This window comes from Castanea sativa, chromosome 5 (genome assembly GCF_040712315.1).
Source record: "Castanea sativa cultivar Marrone di Chiusa Pesio chromosome 5, ASM4071231v1".
NCBI classification, from domain to species: Eukaryota; Viridiplantae; Streptophyta; class Magnoliopsida; order Fagales; family Fagaceae; genus Castanea; species Castanea sativa.
Window position 1 is genome coordinate 3,070,778 of NC_134017.1, and position 24,750 is coordinate 3,095,527.

The 24,750-nt window shown below is 33.3% G+C and overlaps 2 protein-coding genes across 2 annotated transcripts; both read left to right on the plus strand.

Moving 5' to 3' along the window:
- The first annotated feature begins 3,147 nt into the window (after positions 1–3,147).
- LOC142633689 (cation/calcium exchanger 4-like) lies at positions 3,148–5,648 on the plus strand. Its single transcript, XM_075807931.1, has one exon. It carries the CDS (start codon positions 3,601–3,603, stop codon positions 5,557–5,559), a length of 1,959 nt encoding a protein of 652 aa, XP_075664046.1. The 5' UTR covers positions 3,148–3,600; the 3' UTR covers positions 5,560–5,648.
- A 10,702-nt stretch (positions 5,649–16,350) lies between these two features.
- LOC142633281 (uncharacterized) lies at positions 16,351–20,774 on the plus strand. Its single transcript, XM_075807497.1, has 5 exons — positions 16,351–16,962; positions 19,347–19,399; positions 19,521–19,565; positions 19,653–19,697; positions 20,180–20,774. The coding sequence occupies exons 1-5, from the start codon at positions 16,786–16,788 to the stop codon at positions 20,724–20,726; spliced, it is 867 nt and encodes a 288-aa protein (XP_075663612.1). The 5' UTR covers positions 16,351–16,785; the 3' UTR covers positions 20,727–20,774.
- The last annotated feature ends 3,976 nt before the right edge of the window (positions 20,775–24,750 follow it).

The window sequence follows — 24,750 nt, forward strand, 5'->3', positions numbered from 1 at the left end:
ATCCTAGAGTTTCTGCAAGATTCAATCGGTATTCGATTCCTGGTCGATCGATTGAAAAGAGCATTTGATCGATTGAAAAGAGCATTTGATCGATTGAAAGTAACTCTCGATTGATTGAAATCTCAGAACGAATTTTTTTGCAGAATCTTCAAGTGACTGTTCTGAAAGTTTGAGAACGTTTCAAGCCTTGTGAACGGTTTTATGAAATATTTAAACTTTCAATACGTACCTTTTGAAGGGTTATAACCCTATGGGTATAAATAGAGGTTAATGTTCACTTGAAAATGTGGGGACAATTAAACACAAGAAATTTTGTGGGTATTCTCCAAAATTGCTATTTGTAGAACCTAATAAACTTGGTTATATCATGAGGACAAGTTTGTAGAAACCCTTTAGGCCCTAGGCCCTAGGCCCTTTTTTTTGGTTGATATTGCAAAAGAATAACATTCAATTATGCCTCCAAGTCAATCACTAATTTCTATATACTAGATGTGTTTTTTTGTTCTTTCATTGTTACAATTTGGTAAAATCCCCAACAAATCTCCTATGCATGATAAGAGTTTTGAGGATTTGTTTAGTATCTAAATTCTACAGAGAGAGACCTATAGATATAGACAAAAAATCCTACAATAATTAAGACTAGTATACCTATATGAGTGGTCTAACAAGCAGATTTCCTTCATTTTCATACACAGCATTTCGCATGCAAATACCACTAGCAAAATGAATATGAAAAAACAATCAAGAAATAGTTACAAAAACTCAGAACAATGCTACTCAAGAAATATGAAACTGCAGTATTGGCCTTGAGTGCAGTATGTAGGGAAATTGAACATTTCGTCAAGTTTGTGTGTGATCATGAAATTTTTTCAAACAAATTTTTTTTAGCAATATGCATCATGAAATTTTATAAAACAAGGAATTGTTGTAGCAATTGGAATTGCGAGAGAAATTTCAAAGGGTGTGGTTTTAATTGGAGGGAAAAAAAATTGTTTGGGTATGTCGTATGCTTGACATTTTTTTATAGGAGGATGGGTATTTTTTGTATGCCAAATTAACGGGTTGAGATTGTATTGGTCACTACAAAGTCTTATGGGGGAGCCCCTTAGGCCCTAGGCCCTTTTTTTTTGGGATAGGCCCTTAGAAGCACAAACTTGAAAAGGATCTAGTCCTTTGTATTTTCGTATCTTGTGTCTGGTTTTTGTTTCCTTATAAAGGCCCAATAAATATTAGAAATGATTTATGCTTTATGTTTCAGTAAATTGCAACTAATCACACTTATGAAGGATGGTTTGCAGTTTACAGATTCATTGTATCATTTGTATGCTTGATTTTTCATATGGTAAAATTACTAGGGATACTGATCCAGGTATTCTTTTTTATTTATTGAACAAGAAAATCATGGAAGAAAATTTTAATAAAAAAAAGGAATTATGAGATTATTGAAATCACACATGGTTTATTTACTAATAAATTTCTCACCAGTTAACTTAACAAAGAGCAGGCCCTTGAGGGAGGATCAAAATGGCATAATACTTGCTTGTTTATTAACTAAACAAGAACTCTTTGTTGAATTTCGAAGGATATGTTTGGAATGAAGAGAGATAAATGAGGAGTAAAGAAGAGTAGAAGTAAAGAGGAAATGTTACTACCCTTGTCCAAACGTAGGGTTAAAAAAAAAAAAAACTGGATGACACTAGAAATCAAAAGTATTAAATATATTGAACTTTAATTTAACATATAGAATGGATACCCACATTATCACAACTAATTTTGTTTTAATGCCCTGCTATTATTATCTTCTTCTTTTTTTTTTTTTTGTTACTAAATCTCTGTTATTTTTATCTTGTTTCAGTTAAATTTTCTTTTTTAATTATTTGAAGCAGTAATTAGCTTCAGCCTTCATATTTCAATTATCACAACTAAGCATCAAACCAATAATGGTGGTCTCCTAAATTAAGTTACTCTTACATTTCTAATTTTTTTTTACCATGGAGTTCATAAAACACTCTTCATCTATTTTGAGACGAGTGAACTGGATTTTATCATGATATTCATCCTAAAATTAGAATTCATTTTTTGTTGCAAATATTCACTTATAGCATACTATATCTCAATGGATTATTGTAATTCTTCTATTACTATCCAATGTTTGGAAGATCATTTCCCGGAATACATGCGTGTTTCCGCAGGTTTTACTATAACTAGCTTGTCTGGAAATATACGTACCCATATTTTTCTGCTATGGCATACATTTAGTGTCATTGATTGCTGCCTTGCTTCTATTTGTCTTTGACGTAATCCACACGAGTTCAAGTCATTGATTGCCGCCTTGCTTCTATTTGTCTTTGACGTAATCCACACGAGTTCAAGTGCCTGAAGAGCAAATCTACCAAAGCAAATACGATTATCTTATAAAAATATCCCTCAATAATTACTAATTAATACTGTTTTGATATTTAAATTGTTTAAGATATTGAAATAAACGAATCAATTCATTTCAAATAAATTAAAGGTTTTTAGAAAATTCATATAAAATTATTCTAAAAACTCTAAAGGAACTTAATTGGTTGATATTGCAAAAGTTAACCAATTCATTTCAAAATGAATGAAAATGACTTAACAAATCCATCTAAAATCTCTAGAGAACCTTAATAGGTTGTCCTGTAATGATACTTATCCAAAGACCATTAAACCACTTTTAGCCCATTCAACACCACTAATAATACTTATCCAAAAAAAAAAAAACACTAATAATAGAACATTGGCTCCGTTTGGTACGCAAATTTAAACACATATTTTTAATTTTTAAATATTATACGTTTTTCACACACCTTTTTACCTCCACATATTTCTAAAAAACTGAAAACTGCTTTTTTACCCACGTACCAAACAGTCCTAAACCACTATGGTCTTTGCTAAAATAAAAAAAAGGAAAGAACATTAAACCGACATCAAAAGGTATCTGTCTTTTCTATTTTTTCCTAAAAGAATTATTAAAATAAAAACCCAAAAGTCTATATTCTAATCAAAAGTACTTAAAAAACCGCGAGTTCGGATTTGTACGAGAACATGTAAACGTGGAAAGATCCGAGTAACTTTTATTTAGATATTTTCCATTTTTAAAAAGCCAACAAACAAAGCCTTCAAGTCTTTTCACATTTGAAACTTTTTAAATGGAATCAAAGGAAACCTGAAACCCAAGCTAGGTCTTGCTTTGTTCAAAGGCGTTCTCTCATTCTTTGGAAAAGATATTGATAAGGTACTTGGGTTTTCTCTTTCATTTTCACTGTCCTATTTGTTTGCTTTCTGATTGAAGATAAAAGCATCCAATTATGATTCATTTTGCTTCAAATTGTGTCCAATGCAAGGTTTGGGGTTTTGTTGATCATTAATTAAGGCCTTGGAGTGATTTGGTATCTGGGTTTTGTTTATTTGCTCGTAAATTTAAGCTTTTAGAGTGATTTTGTATCTGGGTTTTGTTTCTTTGCTCATTAAGTAAAGCTTTAGAGTGATTTTATATCTGGGGTTTGGTTTCTTTGAAGTTTAGTTGGCTCTGTTGCACGAAATTTGAGATCTTTAGTGAGAGATATAGAGGTAATGAAGGTTTTTTATAGGTTAAATAGTGCAAGACACTCAAAATTCCACGGAATTTTCAATGGATTTAGTGCTGTTCTCCTATTTTTCTTCTTCTGCAAGAAAGTGGATATAATTAAAACCCCTCTTCTTAAGCAATCTTCCTTGTTTTTCAATCCAAATTCGACTCCTCAAGCTGTTTTCGATGATAGTTCGGGTCACATTACAGTAATTCATCGTGGATTTGGTGAAATCCGTGCTAATGCATCGGGTTTAGGTGATGAGTCTGGTGAAAATAATGGTGTGAGCAGTTCTTCAGAGTGCAGTGGATTGCATAAGCATGATGGTTATGCCAACCAATGTGAGTACTTGAAAGCAAATACAGAATGTTCTTTGGATGGGTTATTTGATTACTTAAGGTTCTTTTATTGTGATTGTCAAGATTTCAGTGTATTGGGGTATGCAGTGTTGGGTGCGTGGGTTGCCTTGTTGTTCTATCTATCGGTTACCACTGCAGCCGATTACTTTTGTTTTTCGCTTGAGCAGCTCTCAAGCCTGTTGAAGCTGCCTCCAACTGTTGCTGGGGTTGTGCTTCTGCCTCTTGGGAATGGAGCACCGGATGTGTTTTCCAGTATTGCTGCTTTTGCAGGTACAGATACAGGTGACGTGGGTCTAAACAGTGTGTTGGGTGGTGCGGTGTTTGTTACTTGTATTGTTGTTGGGACTATTTCTTTATGTGTTGCAGATAAGAGGATTCAGATTGATTGGAAATGCTTCATAAGGGATATGAGTTTCTTTCTAGTAACTCTTTTGTCACTTTTGTTGATTTTGATCATTGGTAAGTTGAGTGTAGGGGGAGCCATTGCCTTTGTAATGATTTATGTGGTTTATGCAATTTCCATTGCTGCAAATGAGATTTTGAGGAAACATGCTTGGAGGTTGAAATTGGATATTATTACACCATTGCTTCCTGTCCAACAAAGTGAAGAGGATGTGCCTATACATAGCCCCTTGTTTGAGATTGAGACCAAAAGTGATCCAATGCCTCTCCACAATTCGTTGCCTCAATTGATGTGCCCTTCAAATGGGGAAATATATTCAAACCAGACAATGCCTGCATCAGATAACGAAATCCCTCCGTGGGGGTGGAATGGTGAGAGCATGGAGAGCAATTGCTCATGCTCATGTTGTAAGCTGTTTTGTTCTAAGCTTTTTTTACTGATTGAGATGCCATTGACAGTGCTAAGACGGTTAACAATTCCATTAGTCGACGATGAAACATGGTCGAAGGCATATGCTGTTTCGAGTGCTACATTGGATCCCATTCTTCTGGCATTTCTGTGGAATACCCAAGATAACTTGGGTTCTGAAATTAGAATAATTACGTATTGTATTGGTATAGCGGTTGGTTGCACACTTGGTATTCTTGCGTACTGGTATACTGTACCTGATCATCCACCCCAGAAGTTATTAATTCTCTGGGTTTTAGGTGGATTTGTTATGAGTATTGTATGGTTCTATATGATTGCTAATGAGCTTGTTGCTATATTGGTGGCATTTGGTCTAATTGTAGGTGTTAATACATCCATCCTTGGAGTGACTGTTTTAGCTTGGGGCAATTCAGTAGGTGACTTGATATCGGATGTTACATTGGCAATACATGGCAAGGATGGTGTGCAGATTGCTTTATCTGGATGCTATGCCGGTCCCATGTTCAACACACTTATTGGTTTGGGGTTCCCCTTGCTGCTTGCGGCCTGGTCAGAGAGTCCTGGTTCATACACAGTTCCTCTAGACAGTAGCTTGGTTTACACCATGGGGTTTCTCATAACAGCACTAATTTGGGCATTTGTTGTTTTACCTTTGTGTGACATGCGCCCTACTAGGACATTAGGAGTGGGCCTTATTACCCTCTATTTGATATTTCTTTCTTTGAGGCTGGCCAGTGCTTTGGGACTTTTCTCATTTGCAATTTTAAGTTGACATTTGAGTTATGTTGTAATTGAAGGGACCAGTTTAACCAAAACCTTTGGTGCAGATATAATGGTATGAGTATTGATATACAGAGGCTACCCAAATTTGCAAATTTATTTTTATATAATGTCTAAATGGTATTTATCCCCAAAACAGTTCTCAAAAATGGTTCTCCATGCGTGTGTTTCTTAGGTGATGGGTCATAATTTCAAGGATAAAATACAAAAAAGGTGTTTGGGCTAATACTAGGTAATATTGAGACTCTTCAAAAATATTTAACTTGCTCTCTAAGCACAAGCGACACTTAACAATGTTTGAAAGTTCCCAACTCCTCCAAGTCTTTTGTTTCTTTCCAACAATTTGCCTTGACTGCACAAGTCTCACAGTAACTGCATTCTGACAATTATTCGCAAAAGAGTGTCTAGGTAGTTAATAGTAGATAAAAAGCAGTTAGAGATGGAGAAGGAAGGAAGAGGAGCAAATGAATTTTCAAACGATGTTAAGTAAGGTTTGTATTTAGCCCAAATTTTGGAATAATTTTTGTATTTTTTTTTTCCAAGTTTAAGGTAGTGTTTGGATAGCGTCTGGTGGCTTGCGTTTGGCGTTTGCGTCCAGCACAGCATGGGTCCCATGGCTACAGTGCGCAAGATAGAAAACGCAAGGACTTCAGTTGAAATATTTTTAAACGCAAGTGCACAGTACTTGCGTGTACTGTAGATGGACACCAAAAGCAGAGAAAACGTGTTGGTCATTGTTTCTAACGCGTTGGCCTTTTCCTTTTCTTGTTTTGTTTTTTCTTCATTGGTCTGTGCTTTTTTTTCTTCACTGTTGTATGTTTTGAGTCAGTAGCAAGGATATTTCTTTCTTCTCTTCTTCGAATTTATTACTGATCTTACCAAACACACAGCCCCCTCTCTCCCAACGGCTAATTTCGCACAGCCCCTCTCTCTCCCAACTACCGTGGCAGATCTTCATTGCTCTTCATCAATAATCTTCATTGATCTTTATTTTCAGCTGAAGGCGATGCGTGAGAGAGCCGCCACGTGCTTTGCAGTCGCGCTCTTAGATAGAGACAGAGAGAGAGAGAGAGAGAGAGTTGCAGATCTTTGCTTGTATCGTCGATGGCGAAATCGATCTTCCCCTAAACCATTTGCGCAGCTCCGATCCACTCCTCACCTCCCTAATCGATTTGTATCGTTGTCCTTCTTGGGAATCTGACCCGTCACCACCATTCTTATCCCTCACCAAAGGCATTCTCTACCAAGGTCTTGCTTGCTGAGCTACGGTGGGTGAGGAGAGAAGGCACAAAAAAAAGAGAACAGTAAAAAATGCAACCCTTAAATACAAAAAGCTAAGCTACAGTAAAAAATTACAATCTGCGTTTTTTAATTATTTGTTACAGTGTTTTCAGTTTTCAGTTAGGGCTTATTACTATTCTAACTTGAGATATTGTATGGCACAAACCACTATGCGTGAGTGACCCAATTGTAAGGATTAGTTGGGTTCTTAAGTCCTAACTTCTGAGTTCAAACCCTTGACCTTGAGGGAACCATATTGGTTCATTAAAAAAGGATGACCAGTGCCCATTAATTGATACTACCATGAGCCTAGTGTCTCTTGCTAGCCTCTTATGCGTTGGTTCCTAATATGATCACCCTCTAACTTCGATGACTATAAACTTGTAAACCAAACCTCCTCTTTACGTGAAAATCATTATCATCATTTTTTCTTAGTGTGCGTTTGGCTAATGCGTTTACATGTTACGTTTTGCGTTTTATCACCTGGGTCCCACGGCACTGTTCATGAACCCCATAAACTTGTGAAAAACACAGATTATTTTTGCTATACGGTGCGTTTTGCAGCAAGTGAGATACGACAATGGATCTATTTTTATATTTCTTGCTACGGTGCGTTTTGAGCAACCATCTGTTCCAAATACGGTGCATTGAACAACGAATATATTTCTCCTACTTTCTTCTTTCTTTCTGCTGTGCGAGATACGCGATATCAGTGTCTTCAATGCACTTTGTAAATGCTCTGTCCTCTTCCTCTTCAATGAACTGCCGCTACCCACCAAATTCGAAATCATCAAAACAGAGGAAAGCAACTGGTTCTTCCTTTAAGCAGAACAAACACACGAGTACCCCTCTATTCTTCCTTCACTCGAGTCCACCTTCTCTTGGCCGTGAACATTGTTGCCACCACTATGGGCAAGAGACGCTACATTTATCTGTAAGTTGTATCTAAACTTCTCATACTCTCTGATGTGTTGGTGTGTTCTTCAAACATCATTTTGGTAGAAATTGCCATTAATCCAATATCACCCTATTCTTGTGTTCAATTTTGTGTATGGTTTTTGTATTTTGTCCGTGAAATTTATCTGTGGGTTTCTCTCTCCTTCTTGTAATTTTGTGTGTTTTTCTTCTTGCCTATGTTTGTATTTGGATCATGTGAGTTTAATTTGCATTTTTTCATGTGGGCATGTAATCGATTATGATATACATATGAACTATTTGTTGAAATGCCTTAATGAGCATAGAATTTTGTTGTAGCAAAAATGGTTAAGGGGAAATCGAAGGACGTTGGAAATGATGTGAGAACTGAGTGGAAAGATCTAATGGAACTAAAAGCTTTTTGTGATTTGTGAGCTGCTCAAGTCCTAGAAGGCAATAGGAGCGGAGGATTTTTGAGAAAGGAAGGGGTTGATGCAGTAATTAAGCAATTGAGTGAAATGGCCAAAGTGGTGTCTCACCTGCAGTTTAAAAACAAATGAGATCATTTGCGAAAATCTTGGAGGATATGGAAGCAGCTTATTGAGCGTGAGACTAGGTTGGGTTATGATCATGACACTAGGAGGATTGATGCCATTGATGAATGGTGGGAATGAAAGCTTAAGGTTAGTTTACTTTACATAATTGTGATAACCTCAACTATCTACAACTATATTGTGTCGTAACTATTGTTTGTTCACATTTAGGAATGTCCCCAGGCAACAATCATTCTCAAAAAAGGTTTGCCAAATATCACTTCCATGGAAATCATGTTTGAAGGCATAGTTGCAACAGGAATAAATGCATGGACCTCAAGTGGTCAAATACCAAAGAAAAGCACCGAAGGGTCTGGGGACTCCACTGATAGCAAAGAATTTGTTGACCCCCAATGTCACCCCATTCAGATGTTGACCCAATGGATGTTGAAGGCCCATTGTTGTCGAGGACAGGACCAACAATAGATAAGGGAAAAGGCATGGTAAGAAGTGTCCACCTCTTTAGGGGAATTCACAAGAAGCGTGTTAAAAAGCGTTCAATTGTGCAAGAGATATCTGACTCTTTGAATAACATGACAGATGTTATCATTGAAAGTAGAAGTGTAAGTATTCGTACACCATTTGCTTCCGCAGTAGCTGCTGAGGTTCAAGCAATTATGGACATGGTGTTGAGTTTTACTGGGGTGCAACCGGGTGATTGTCTTCATAAGTTCAACTCCTGCTTTTTCATGGGAAACCAAGAGGCTAGGCGCATGTTTGTAGCACATAGTCATTCTAAAGAGTTCCAGTTGAAGTGGCTAGAGAAACAGTACCAAAAAAAACCCGAGCTTTGGTGAAGGAAAAGGGATTGTTTTGATAGGGGTTGCTTGGAATGGTGTTGTAGTAATAGGATTTTCTCTATGTAATTGTTGCTCTTTTTTTTTTTTTTTTTTTTTATAAATTTTATTGCCAGAATCTATGCTTACCATGGGTGTGTAAGTAACTGTTGGGTACTCTTTCTATTCTAGTAGTAATTAAAAATGGTGTTAAGTAATGTAACATCCAATTTTCCCTAGATTTGTGTTCTTTTAAAGTTCCTTTGTGATGGTCTTTTGTTTAGATGTTTTTTATGCACTAGTATGTTTCTTTCCAATATTTGTAAACTGAAAAAAGTTTACATTGAAGAGGTGTGAAGCTGCATTCCATGTGAAATTTCAACTTTGACTTCTATTGTAGATGGATTTATGAACCAGACTATGAAATGAACATACTGAAAATTATTTAGATCACAGAGAGTTGGGAGCTTGGAGGCTAATTGTATATTCTTTTGGGCTCTTTTTGAGGTGTTTTAGTAATTACCCCTTGAAAAACATGGTTTGTTACAAATTGACTTCTTTCCTAAAAAAAAAAAAAAAAAAAAAAAAAAAAAAACCTATCAAAGAAAAAAATACCTATCAAAAAATGAAAAACATGGTGTGTTAGAAATTCTGAATAAAATCAGGTTCTTATGAATGGAAACAGACATGCAGACTTATAATTTCATGGGAAAGTAACTTGTGCAGATTGTCAATTTTATATGAAGAATGATGGGCGGGCATTTAAAATCATGAAGAAACTCTAGTTCTGATAAATTTCCTCCCCATTTGATTCTTAGATTTCTATTGAATTAGGCAATTTCATTTTGCAGTCTAGTTCAAGACTAAGGCCTTCCGTAGTGGCTTCTACTACATTAGTTGGAATCTACTTGAACTTGTTGGTGCTGCAACAATTCATATTGGTAACTCGAAAATTATTTCTAGGTAGCTGAAGTTGTTTGTGTCAATTATTTTGTACATTTTGCTCAAATTTGATAGTGTTAATGGAACTTTCATTAGTATTTTATGTTTAGATTAGAATTGTATGGGCATTGGAAGTTTAAATGGAGGCACATACACCATTGTCAACTATTTTGAATAAATGGAATCAAATACACCCAAGGAAAGAATTTTCGAGTTTTATAATTCCAGGAGATTTTCTTATGTAGATATTGCTCTTCTTGCCTCTTTAGCAACAGTTGGTTTGTAATTGTTTAATAACCATCAACGTTTGATTTCATTAGGTGCAATTCTATTTTCCCTTCTACTTAAAGAATAATAAATAATGCATTGAGCCATCTTTGTAATTTTTGTTTCTTGGACTATGACACTCAAAAATTGGTCTAGCTGCCCTAGAAGAGTGAAAATGTGGATAAGTGCTTCCACAGCCTCTTGTATAGTTTGAAAGTGACATGGTGAAGAATAATGATAATAGATAATGATATTAGCAAAATTTGAGTTGAACCAACCAGACTTGAAGACCCCCCAAATACTCATGTAATTTCCTTACTTGGTTACATATGTTTTCTGCAGATAGGTATTCATAAAGAAAAATAATAAAGTTTCCGTGATATGTCAACATGATGCATAGTCAAAGTTTCCATGATATGTCAACATGATGCATAGTTCTCAAACCAATAATTTCTAGATAAAATACACTATCTGTGTATGATTAATTATGTCACTAGAATTATTCAACATGGCCTAAGAAAAGATTAAAAACGTAAGCACTATTAGAGCACTTGCAGCAGTGGAGCTAAACAGCTATATAGCTATTTTAGCTCCACCAAAATACCAAAAAGAAGCATGCAGCAGTGGAGCTAAATCTATATTTTTTTAGCTCATTGTTACAGTGCACATCTATCTATAGATGTGCACTGTTCATGAGAGCTAAAAAAAATTAATTTTTTATTTTGTGTTCACATTACCTTTTTATTGTGGTGTTTTTATTGTAGTGAGATGTATTATTTTTTTGTGGTAGATATATTATTTTATTGTGATGTTTATATTATTTTATTGTGTTGAAAGCTAAAATAGATCCACTGCTGCAGCATGTGTGTAGGTAAAATAGATAAAGTAACTTTTGGTGGAGCTAAATTGCTAAATTTTTAGCTCCACTGCTGTGGATGCTCTTATAGAGCAGTTGCTTCTATAGTTTCTTAACTAATTTCAATTATTTGAGCTGAATGCTTTATATTGAATTAGCAAAGCAGGGGTGAATGGCAGGTCGTGGGACTAAATCTCCTAGAATTATAAAATCATGCACTTCACTTGTTATTCTTCAAAGAAATCAAGAGTGTTGATGAGAATGACAAAACACAATGAAATTAAATCTCAAAGGCAATAGTTGAAAAATTAGTCTTAAAATTTTTCAGTTCCAGTCAAGATTCAAATAATCGATAATCACACGTAGAGAAAATTACTCAAAGAAGAAGAAGAAGAAGGTTTTTATAAAGAGGAAATAATGTACTTCATATGTTTGAGAAAATGTGTGAGAGAGAGGACGGGTCTTGACCAAATTACCTTCAATAGATGGGTCATCAAGTTACCTTCAACAGTGGGTCAGCAAGTTTGGAGGAAATTATAGTGAACTCCAAGATTGATCTTCATCGGCATAGTCATCGACAATTTGAGGACAAACAAGGGAGAGGCGTGAAATGGGTTTATGGGAAGAGAGGTGTTAATGGCATGGAAGGAAGAGTAAAGAAACTAAACTTGAACCCGATCTTCACCGACGTCGGATTAGGAGTTTTGAGTTGTGGATTTCTCTTCTAGGCATGGGCTTGCCTTTGTTCTGGAAGACAGGCATTAGGGTGGGAGAGAAGTGAAATGCTAATGGAGAGTGTGGGAGAAATCACACGGGTATCAACAATAGTAGGGGGAAAAAAAAGCAAAAAAAAAAATGTTACAGTACTTTTAGTTGAAGTTACGGTAGTTTCATCCAAAAAAATCAACTAGCTTAAAATTTATTTTGCTACAATGTTTTCAGTAATAAGTTTTTAATTTTCAATAAAATAAGCGGTATCCAAATAGATCCTTAATGTGACTTTTTGAATGTCGTAGAGGTAGAGCTAGAGTTAGAGTTAGGAGCCCCATTAATTTAAGTTAGCCCAACACCATGGATTGGATTGCATGGGTTGGGTCTTGGTTTTTTATTTTTTTATTTAAAGCTCAAGTTGGGCTGGATATAAATAACTCAATTCAAATACATGCTATTAATGGCTTAAGAAAATATGACTCCTAAATCCTAATGCCTATTGGCTATTGCACAACTTATTTTTGGAGCCTTCCCTAGCCTAGATCATGGGTTGTTTAGCCGTCTCTAGCCTTCTCAGGTGGCCACACTTCGCTTTTTCTTGAGGATCTCTATCTCATTGTGACTTTAAAGCACTACTTTAGATACGGAGTCTTTGTCGCTTTTTCTCTTGATGCTCTAGTTGGAGCTTGTCTCTCTAATTATAAAGTAGCTTTTTAGATTTATATAAAAAGAAAAATTATAATTTGATACTTGGAGGAGGAAAATTTGAATTCTAGGTATTTTTGTTAAAAACATAAAAAAGAAGCAATTGAGTTGTAAAGTTTTGGATCTGGTTGTTTAGCAACTGGTGTACTTTGTGTGGAGTTTTGAGTTCCCCGCCCTGTCCCTCTGTTTTAGAGTTGATCAAAGCTTAGATTTAAATTTCTTGGGTTTGGCTTACTTTTGGTACTTTTTTAACTAGACATATCCTTTTTGTTTTAAATGTACAATAGTAATTGGTAATGTGTTTTAGTCCCCATATTTCATTTAGTTAGTGGGTGTTATGGTAATCTCTCATTAAAATAAAAAAAATTCATTTTTAAAAGTATTGGAGGTAAGCCAAACCCAAATTTGTTTGGTTATTTCTTTATGAGTTCCAATTTGTTATGCCATTTTTTTTATACATGATAGAATTTCTACTCTAACCTAATCTAAGTGTATATGTGTGTGAAACTCCCTCCTAGAGACTTAAACCTAGCCCTTGCCCCCCACACCTCACAAGCACAGCTTTATAAATCAATTGATATATTCTCATATTTGTAACAAAAATTTCAAATAAAAAATAAGGGAACAAATTTAGCTTCAAATTGATTTGGATTTATTTTCTTTCAACTCATTGTGGTGATTAAAGAGAAAATACATATTTAGTTTTAGTCACATAACTTTTTTTATTAAGTTATATGACTTGTTTGAATAATATAGATAAATAGTCTTATAAACTATCACACTGTGAGTTAATAAAGATAACCCAAATTGGTTTGAAATTAAACTTTGTCTAAAAGTAATTAAAAAATCGTTAAATTACTTTGAAAATTGATCTAATGTCAGTTGTAAGGGCGCAGCTTGGATCCTAAGCCCAAAAAGAAAAAGGATTAAGGTCCAAAGAGCCCAATACAATGAACTAGTAGAGAGCGAGTTAGAAACTAGGCTTTAATAAGTTGGACAATAATTATAGTGGGTCTAGATAACAAGAAAACAAAGATAAACAGATTTTATTCAAAGAAAATCTTTCTCAGCAAAATTCGAAGAGAATAGTTCTTGTGTATATTTCTCTTGAATTTGGTTATAAGTCCAGTTCTTATTGCTACAGTTCTTTAAAAAAAAAAAAAAAGATTCTCATATGGATCTACTATAATGGTGTCTTTCTTCCTTATATTCCTTTTTTTTGCTTCATCTTCACCCTCCACGTGTAGGTCAAGTTGTTTGCTTTGATCCCTATCCCATCAGCACCTTCCTAAAGTCTTTGGAGGTAGCTGTAAGGCTGAATATCACTGTTCATATATCACCTCCACATTAATACAATTAGAGAGTTAGTTACAGGGTATTTAATGTGGTGGTAACAGCTTTCTCTTAGATATTTCTTAACTTCCCTTTGTCCTATTCCTTCCTGATATTTATCCTTACCATTAGAATCGTCCAGAGTGTTGCTCTTGATGACAGATCAAACTTTTTGATCTCTGCTTTGCTAAGCTGAGCGGACTACTTTCCCAAACCTTCATGGCTAGAACCTTCAATAATTCATGGATTTGTGCTTCTTCACTAACAGCTACTTGTCCTCGGACTACTAAATGTCCTCGGATAAGGTCCACGGCCTAATATACATTCTTGGGCCTTCTATCCCTACATCAACCATGTTTAAGACTTTTCAAAATTGACAAATTTCAACTTTAAAGCTAATTAGTCTCTAAAAAGTAGAAAAACTGTTAGTCTTGTTGGTCATTTGTCTAAACTGAGTAAGTTTTAGAAATTAAATTGATTAGTTTTGAATTTGGTTAACATTAAAGTAGGTCAAATTTACCTTTTTTTTAATGATTAACTTAAATAAATAGGTAAAAACCTAGTATCTACACTACACAACATAACACATGGAGAGAGATGTGATGTGAGAAGAGATATTCATTCATAGGTGGAGTTGAGAATAGTTGTCTTCCTGTACTACATGACGTCACAGGAGCACGTTTAGTTGTCTGCACCTAGATTTGCTAACATGCTCCTCCAGCGATGCACACGTCAGCAAAGGCATCGGCACGAGCGCATGTTTCGGTTGTAAATCGTAAGGTCTCGTCACTTTGACTTTTGAAACCTCGAGGAAACTTATACCATGTTCTCTTCCTTGCCCCTTTTCAATATTCAATTTTACACTCTCATCCCATTTTTGTAATTAATATCTAATAATTTTGTTTTGGGTAAAAAAATAAAGTTGCCATAAGTTCAATGATTAATGTTGTGTGTAATACACTTGGTTCTTCTAAATTATTTTATTTATTTTTCTCTAAAAAAAATTGCTATTTATAGGTTGGGTTGTAACATTTGTTATTCATACAGAAAAAAGTTGTGAATGATGTAATATAAAGTGGAATTAAAAAAAAAAATGGGACATAGGATTCTAATCTAAAATATATTTACATTTTTCATGGAACTAAATTATACTAAAAGCATTGAATATTTTGAAATTAAGAGTGTTTGAAAAGCTTTTTTCTTTTGCAAATAATTTAATTTTAAGTGTCAATTTGAAAATAACTTATCTAATATTTTGCTGAAAGTACAGTAAATAAAAATTAAAAGATAAATAAATAAGTTGATTTCTTTTTTGTTGAAAGTACTTTAGCAAAAAAAGTAGAGTGAGACCCACAATAAGCAAAAAGTACTTGACATTAAAAAAAAAAAAAAAGGTGTAAAACCCCATTTAGTTCATTGTATTTACTTTTTTTTTTATCAAAAACATAATAGTGGGTCACACAAAAAATAAGCTACCAAGGCAAAAAATAAAAAAGCTCATTTATTGCGAGACCCACAAACAATAGAAGAAAAAAAAATAAAGCTAAAAGCTAGTTTATAATCTAATCTCAAATGCACTTAAAAAAGAAGAAGAAGCTAACTATTAGGTTTTTTTCTCACACATCAAAAATAAAAATTAGCAAAAAGTATATATTTTAATAAACGTTGCAAATAAGCTACCATAAGTTGTGGGTATCCAAACAGACACTAGTATTATCTCTCATAACATATCAAAATTTAGATTAAAAAAATTACAAAAGGAATTTCTACATCCCTATAGCATAACCAAAAAAAAAAAAAGAATATATATATATAAAAAGAGAGAGAAGATTATCTTTTATAAAATTTTTAAGCATTATATTTTTGATAATATATTAATTTCTAAAGTTATTTCTATTATGTGCATTAAGAAATATCTATTATAACTATTATCAAAATTGATAATTTTTTTTTTTGGAGAAAGATAAAAATTGATAAATTATTCTCTAATTTAAGAAATAACTATTCTTAAACAAAGATTCCATTACAAGATCTACAAACATATGTACTAATAAACACTCCATTATTTTGAGGGGAAAAAAATAGCTAAAGCTTGTAATATATCTTTTTTGTAGACAAGAATGAATCACCGACTAAATAGAGATCAGGTAAGATTTTAGAAATATTCAAACTTATGATCCGTTCAATAAGAAGTGATATATATTCAAAGCATATTTATCACGGTGCATGAGTAATGAGTGATTGTCTTATGTCAACAATTGCGGTTCATTGCACTAATCTCAGTGATTAAAGATATCAACTTTTGTCACTTCCATTTGCTAAATAATCAACTTTCGCCAAAAAAATTAAGTACTTTTTGTCATTTTTGCTTTCAATAAAGACTAAAGTTAATTTGAACTGGCATGCAGAACTACAAGGCCAATTCATTGGCACTTGGCAAGCAAACCTGTTAATTTCACACCAAATTTTGCTGTGTTCCAAGGGGGTCAGTTGGTAAAACTATTCAACTCCCATGAATTTTAGAGATGACCAACGAGCTCATCATACGTGACCGCTCACGTGTGATCTCTGCTCAGTCGTACTTTTCACCTCTCTGACCTCTTCCTCTGTGTCTTTATATGTGTGCAAACTTTTCATATACCAAAGCCTTTGTTGTTCTGAGCTCTCTCTCTCTCTCTCTCTCTCGCAGACACTCATATCTCTTCTACTGACATCGTTTTTTACCTATAGACTGCATGGTCTTATAGCTTATACTACTACTAAGGCTTTAGTTTGATTCATAAAAAGAAATAAGGGAAGCAAAAAACTTGGTTTTTGGAGAGCATTGGGTGCAGGTTATCATGGAGATAGTCCCGTCTCATGATTCTCTTTCTCCTTCATCTTCTCTTGGTTCTTCAGTGGCGAAGCCTATGACTATGAGACCAGAATCACCGTCTCATGGGGGCTTTGATTTGTATGGGAAGCGTAGGCTAGTGCTCAAGGTTCATGCCTTGGAAAGAGAGATTGGTTTGCTTGAGGTCAGATTTATTTATTTGTATTTTTCTTGTTCAAGCTTGATGATTTGCACTAATATGCTACGTGTGGTGACCTAGAAATCGTGGATTTGAACTTTGAAGTAATAAATTGACACTTTGAAATTTGAATGATAGGCTTTCTGCTATGTTCTTTATTGTTGTTGTTGTTATTTTTGGATATAACATTGATGTATAATGCTACCATATTTTTGAGTATGGATTTCTGGGTTTTGAAAGAACAGTTGAATAAATTGTGATGTCCTTTCTGTTTTGGATTTTAATGAGCGAAATCTTGGGGACCCAATAGGTTTTTCTTCTTTGGATTAATATGGGTCCCAATAGTTGATTTTAAGTACTACTTCAATTTGTAGGGATGAACAGAAACATTCAGTTAATTTTTTGCTCAAAATTAACATTCAGTTAATTGTTTAGATCACGAAGCATACAAATTCAGTGATAGATTTTGTTGACTTCATGAATATTCTTGCTGTGATCCTGTGGTATATCTATGTTACTGCTTGACAAGAAGTTTTGGGGAAAGAACATTACCCAGGTTTCATGTGATATGCCCCCTCTTATTTCTCTCTTTTATGTCACTTGTGTGGCTCCCAAGTTTTCATCTTTGTAGCCAATCTTTCCCATCCAATCACCTGATTTCGTAATTATTTTTCACTACCTATACGATATATTGTAATAGGAAAAAGTTAATGAATGTCTAAGGCATTAATTTATAAAATATTTTTAAAAATTGTTTTGGAAAAAAGAAAAAAACATTTAATTGTTTATGAGTTTTTATATTTTCTATAAAAGTAGTTTCATAACTTTAAAAAAAAAAAGTAGTTTGTTAATAATTGTCGTAAGACTACTCGTTAACCAGACCCATTGTAATAATAAAAATTAATTAAGTACAGTTTTTAAGTTGCAATATATTAGATTTTTATTTATATATTAAATTTGAATATATATTTGCATTGACTAATGAACCATAAATAATATTATCTTTTTCAGTGACTATTAATTCGTTGCAGCAATGTGTTTACGTTCAATTGAAGAATTTAATACGTTGTATCTAGAAAATTATACTGAAGTTATAATCTAGAGCATTCACATCAAATGTGTTAAAATAATTTAACTTTTAATAACTCAAAAAGTTATTTTATCTATTTTAACATTCTACTTTACAATACATCCAATATCTAAATACTCTATTATTTTACTTTCATTTAAATATTCTTTATTTTACCACGTAGGTCTCTCTCTTTAACTTTTATATATATATATATATATATATATTTTTTTTTTTTTAATGTTTACCATCTAGCTATAGTAAAGTGCTAAAGTACTTGTTCCTAAAAAAAAAAGAAAAAAAAAAGGAAGGGCTGAAGCACTTCATATTGTTGGCACTTTAGGTGTTAGAAAATTTACCTTTTGAGACCTTTAATGTAGTGGATCTTTTTAGTGTTTTTGGTGCTAAAATAATAGTTTAGCTGTTTTAGCACATTTGATGCGATGTAAATGCTCTAATTGTCACATATTGAAAGTAGGGTTAGTAATGAATTCATTTAAAAGGAAGGTTCCTTTGATCATAATATATCAATTTCATAAGGTGCGAAAAAAGTAATTAAAAACTTGCGTACATGGACATGGATAGACACACGCTCAACAAAAGTGCTTTTTTCTGGGAACATACACAAAGGACTGCTTTTTAGCGTTAATTTGATTTTTATATGCTAGGCTATTTTTTTTTTTATCACACGTATAATGTTTAGCCTTGGGGATCCCATGAATCGTACTCTTTCTTAATGACAATTATTGTATCAACTTTGTTGCAAACAACTTTTCCACAGCTTATGAGTGGGGGGTCAATCACTTTTGCATAGACCCATCTTTAATATCATTTTCATTTTCAGTACTCACAACATGTCACTTTAGCAAATTGTGAACAATGTGTGTCAATAAACTTATTTTTATTCTATAATATTTGAATTATGGAGCTAAGAGAATGGAAAATTGGGGTGTCCATCTCTCCCTTTCATTCTTCTTTTTTTCCCTTAGCAATTAGTTGTTTAGTAATTTACGTGTTAACCCCTTGTTTTTAGCATATTCAAATAACTATAAAGGAGTAATTATTCAGGAAGGCTGGAGTAATACTTCCTTCTTTCACAAAATAGTACATCTCACACATTAAAATGACAACAGAATCTACCATTTATATGAGAGATGGGAACATTACTTTCGAAGTATTAAATAATTTTCCACTATAAAGGGCATTTTTTCCCATCAAGTAGAAGATAAAACATCTATTGTCTTTCTAGAGTAAGAATATTTATTGTTTGAAATATTATTAGAGATGATAATGTGCTTACAGAAGATTTGATTGCAAGCAGGAGGAATTAAAATCACTTGATGGCATGCAACCTGCTTCCATTTGTTGCCAAGAGTATGTGTGGATCCTTTATTAGTATAAATTTCTGTCTGGTTTTGTCAACAAAGTATGCTATTATCCATGCAAATTTATGTTACAATATGGCTTCATTTGACCTCTAACTCTCTATTTTCAGGCTAGACACCTTTATAGTGGCTAAACCAGATCCTTTTATTGCAAAGTATAACTCTTAAGCTTAACATTTCTTCAACTTTAATATAAGTTAATTTTACGTTTCTAAGTTGGATGATCTCTCTCTTTCTAACAGGAATCAGGATATCCAAAAGCCCCATCATTTCTGGAAGAGAATCTGGTACCTTTCGATAGTCTTCTCTTTGTTTCTACTTCATGAAATATCTGCTCCTTCCTTGAATTAGTTGTGGTTTATATTTGCATTTATAGTCAAAAGACTTTATTTAATTGGAAAATGTTCATGCATAAGATCAATTTATTCATCTATTTGTAAAATGAACCTACTTGATAGAGGCAGCTAAAGGTATGTTAAAAAAGAGACAAATATGTTAGACTAGTTGGGTAACAATTTGTTGATCATTTTTTATGTTGTGGGACTAAGGCCTTGTTGTTGCATTGAGCATTGCGAAATTGAACTTCTTAGTTGTTAACCATATGTTGTAATTGCTAATGTTTGCCTTATTATACAATTTATTCATGACTTTACAAATAAAGTAGAGAGGTAAATGATGAAAGTCTTAATCTCAATAATCAATTTATTGGGATAATGAATGTTGAAATGAACTATATGCACATCTTAAATTATATACTATTGTTGACCAGGGCCAAATGTTGTCTCAAACTTCCATGGGTTTGCTGTTTTAGCGGCTGCCAGATTCGTCTAAAATTGCCAAACTTATGTGTCAGCTGTCGGCCATGTAAGTTCCAATGGCCTGGATGCTGCTGCTTTAAGAAGATAAGTTGTCAAAGATGCTGCTGCTTTAAGAAGATAAGTTGTCAAACGTGTTGCAATTGTCTGAAAAATTTATGCTTACCTTGGTCCTGCTGCTGTTTCAAAAGGTGTTCATGTAAATGTAGCAAGGTAAATCTTTGTTCTGGTTGCCTGAAAAATTCATGCTTACCTTGTTCCTGCTGCAGTTTCAAAAGGTGTTCATGTAAATGTAGCAAGGTAAATCTTTGTTCTGGTTGCCTGAAAAATTCATGCTTACCTTGTTCCTGCTGCAGTTTCAAAAGGTGTTCATGTAAATGTAGAAAGGTAAATCTTTGTTCTGGTTGTCCAACATACTCTTGTAATCCACGTAATCTTTGTTGTTGTAATCCATGTAATCTTGGATGTTGTAATCCATGTAATCTATGTTGTTGTTGTTAACACATTGTATATATATATTGCAGCGCCTTCTTCAACCCCTTATTATTATTTCAAATAGTATTAGAATCCTATCTATTTGGAATCCTATCTATTTTATGGTTTAGATTAAATATTACACAAATCTAAAAGTGCATCCAATGCTACGTTGTTTAAAATTTTAAATGGCCTGATATTTTGTTCAAGAAATAAAATTTTAACCATAAAATGGAAAACATCCTATTTTGAGAATATATAGTTCAGGACTACGAGTTTAACCTTTCTCCACATAGTCTTGACTAGTTCACTATATTACGGTTTATATTCAAACTTAAATAATGACCCTCCTCATTGGTTACATTCATCATTTCTTAACGGTTTAAATTTGGAATAGTGATAATTTATCATGGCATTAATTAGAGTAGGTGATTTGAGTTTGAATCTTGTCTTTACTTTTCCTCTAATTTAAAAAGTTAAAAGTCACAAGTATTAATTCCTACTTTTAAAGAGTAACAAAAATTCACAATATTTTTAAATTAGCCCATTATCTAAAACATGGGACATTAAAAGAAAAAAAAAATGGTAGATTGTGGTGAGCCCACGTATGAGGTGGTAGGCTAATTTAAGAATATTGTAAATTTGTCCATGAATTTTTGTTGTATCCCTAACTTTATTACTTATTAAAATGGAGTTTTAAAAAAATTATATGGGAGTTAAAAGGGAGTTAATTTACTCACACATGAGCGTAACTTTAGAATAACAGTTAAATTATTAAACTCACAATTTTCTAATAGTTTAAATTTTTGATATAATAGTAGATTTTAGTTAGTTCAATTAATAAAGTCTTTAGTTGGCGAATAAGTGATTTGATCTCTAATCTTAGCCTATACAAAAAATCGATTAATGTTTGAACCTAATGATAAAAATCAATCATTAAGAATGCAATAGGTTTGAAAGACTATCTTATTTATATATATAAAAAGAAAAAAAAAAGTAAAAAGTAAAAAGTAAAAAGAGAAAGGTTTGTGGCATAATTGGTAGTTTACCATCTAGATTGGCAAAACATGATGTTTTCTATTTGCTTTATACGCGCCTTATTTGATTGTGTTGCGCTGAGTTTTTGAGGTTTCTGGCAAAGTCTTTTCACCCTAGCCATGTAGGACCAGATTGGGCACCTTTATGAAAGTCTGCCATTAGTGATATACATTAAACCAGGCATGCCTCTTTTTCCAAAAGTGGATCAAAGAATTCGGTTGGTAAAATGTCCTCTTCTGGCTAAGTGAATAGGTATCTGCAAATGTTTTACACATTGTTTTACCAAAGCAATCATCAAATGGCCAGACCCGTTTTGGTCCCACAGAGACAAATGGGTTGGATTTTGTAATGCTACTTTATTTCTTAGTCATGATTAATGAGGCATAATGCAAAGTGTACACGCCATGAGATGCCAGAAACTTGGTTTCAACATGGTGATTCCTTAAATGATTGGTCATTAAGGGCATTTTTTAGGTACTAGATTTACATGCCACCTAATAGGAAAGTGAATTTGAAGATTTGAACATAAAAGATAGGTTGGTAAATTGTATATAGGTCTCAATGCTTGTTTCTTCTACCAACACCCAACTCAGGTGTGTTTATCTTGAAGGGATCAAATCAGAGAGGAAAGACTAAAAGAGAAAGAAATATCCCAAATAAGCCAACTTAAAACAAGAGATAATCATCACTAATTGACCATGATACTAAATTCCAACTATATATTGGTGCATAGTATACACAACAAAAACATAACATTATGTAGGAAGGATCCTTGAACCAATTAGGTGTGGGTATTGGAAAGTAGTGGATAAAGAGACAAAATAAAAATGTAATTGGTAGCATTCCCTTTGTCACAAGCGGAGTCAGACTTTTGGTATTACTTAGAGTTTAAGCTAGGTTCAGCTTTTGTTTGTATTTCAGCCATACAAAAAATCAACCATGAATTAAATCACCGAATAACATTTTGGACCGGCATTAGTACATACTTTTTTTTTATTACATAGTTTCAATCTTTGGCGTCGGCTCATAATGATTTTTATTTTATTATTAGATAAGATATCAATTAGTTTTTTGTGTAGATATGAATTGAATCCTAGATCTTTTATTTAAGGACAAAATTTAGTTACAAAATTGGTTGAAACCTTAGGTTACATCCTTACTCAATAAAATAAAAATTACTACATATTTTGAAAATTTAACAATTAAATTGCACATTCTTTACGTTCTCAACACACATATCAAATTTTGTGTCAATCGGATATTATGTACAATATAATCTATAAGTTTATATCTTATAAATAATTTTAAATTATAAAAACTTACAATTTTAAATAATTTATTGATGACATAGCTATTGATTTTTATTTTTCTAGAAATTTTGCAAGCATGAAGGATATAAAAAGAAAATGTAATCTATTAGTTGATTTGTCAAAATTCACCTCAAATAAAAAATTTTGAGTAAAACTGTAGTATTAGATTACAACCAATTTCGTAACTAAACTTTGTCCTTTATTTAATGACAAATTTTTTTACCAATTAAGCTAATTGAAACTCATGCATTAGTGTATATCTAGAGTAACAACATAGAAATTTTCTTAGCATTCAATGATTTTGATTTTTGATTTTTGATTATTATTAATAATTTTTTATTAGTGTGAGGTAGATGGATTGGATCTGGAATACAAATTCCACTAAAAGAGTCTTGAAATTACCAATATGGCAATAAACAATTTCCATGTTGGCCTAATTTTTCATTGCTAATCAATAGAATTAAGCAACCTACTAACGTGGGGAGCACATCACTCCAAGTGAACTTCACCCGGAAAGAAGTCCATGTGCAAATATGCACATCACTGTATAGTGTATCGCCTTGCTTATTGATTAACGGCTGTGCCATGCCCCTTGTGTTGTCGTTTTGTCAATAAGCTTGGTGAATTGGCCCCACCAAAAATATGGGTCCATTGTATTTTGATTGATACACTTCAATCCTTTCATACGCCAATGGGCCAATTATTACATTTCAAGCCTTTCATACGCCAAAAATATGGGACAAGTGTATTTGATTGAAAATCTTCAAATCCTTCCTCCACCAAAAATAAATAAATTTTGTGAAACTTTTATCCATGATTTTTGTTGCAATCTTAACATGTACATACGTGCTTAATAGAGAAAAATTGATGAATCCATATAAAAGTAATGATTCACCATTTACAATGTCATGTTATGTTTGTTTCGAAGTAAAATGTTTTAAATATAAAGAATTTTACATGTAAAACATTTTAAAGTAAAACATTTTCAGGTTTTTGGTGTGATATGTAAAAATTTTCATGTACAAACCGCCAAAACTAGTAACTCACTTGCGGGTGTTGGAGGTCAAGTGAATGGATTGTCGTTTCGGCATTTCCAGCAACTTGATTGCCGACATCGGTTGCCTGAATAACAACTCTAACGACTAAATCACCAAAATCAACTATTAACTGACGGAGCTGCCTTCTCTGGCAACCACATTGCCAGAACCAACAACTAGAAGGACAACTCTAGCGATCAGACTAGTGACTTAGTCAAATTACGGGTGGCCCACTATGTACTTTTGTAAAAAAATTTACCAAGTTTTTAAAGGCAAAACATTTTACAACTTTTTAATTTACAAAATAATTTTACGGTCAATAGAAAGTAATTTATAAGTTTAATCACGTTTTACATGGAAACAAACTACTAAAAATGGGAGAGCATCTCTAGAAAATATTTTACTTCAAATGAACCGTTAACAATTGTGATAGAAGTTGTGATATATAATGTAAGAAAAATTATTAGTTACTCCTGGAGTACCATAAATGCGTACTTCCTCCTCTCACATGAATGATGGGTCTCACCATGAATTTAATTAGTGGAACCTACCATTTATGTGAGAGGAGGGAGTGCACATTTATGGAACTCTGAGACTACACAATAATTTTTCTAAAATGGTAAATATTGGGTACTCTCGAAATACCATAAATGTATATTCTCTCCT

What these genes read in the sequence shown, in the direction of transcription:
- LOC142633689 (XM_075807931.1), top strand. Translation starts at nt 3,601, where the DNA reads ATGAAGGTTTTTTATAGGTTAAATAGTGCAAGACACTCAAAATTCCAC.
- LOC142633281 (XM_075807497.1), top strand. Translation starts at nt 16,786, where the DNA reads ATGGAGATAGTCCCGTCTCATGATTCTCTTTCTCCTTCATCTTCTCTT. An exon ending in GAGAGATTGGTTTGCTTGAG is followed by an intron (nt 16,963 to 19,346) that starts GTCAGATTTATT and finishes GATTGCAAGCAG; the next exon opens with GAGGAATTAAAATCACTTGA. An exon ending in CCAGATCCTTTTATTGCAAA is followed by an intron (nt 19,566 to 19,652) that starts GTATAACTCTTA and finishes TCTTTCTAACAG; the next exon opens with GAATCAGGATATCCAAAAGC.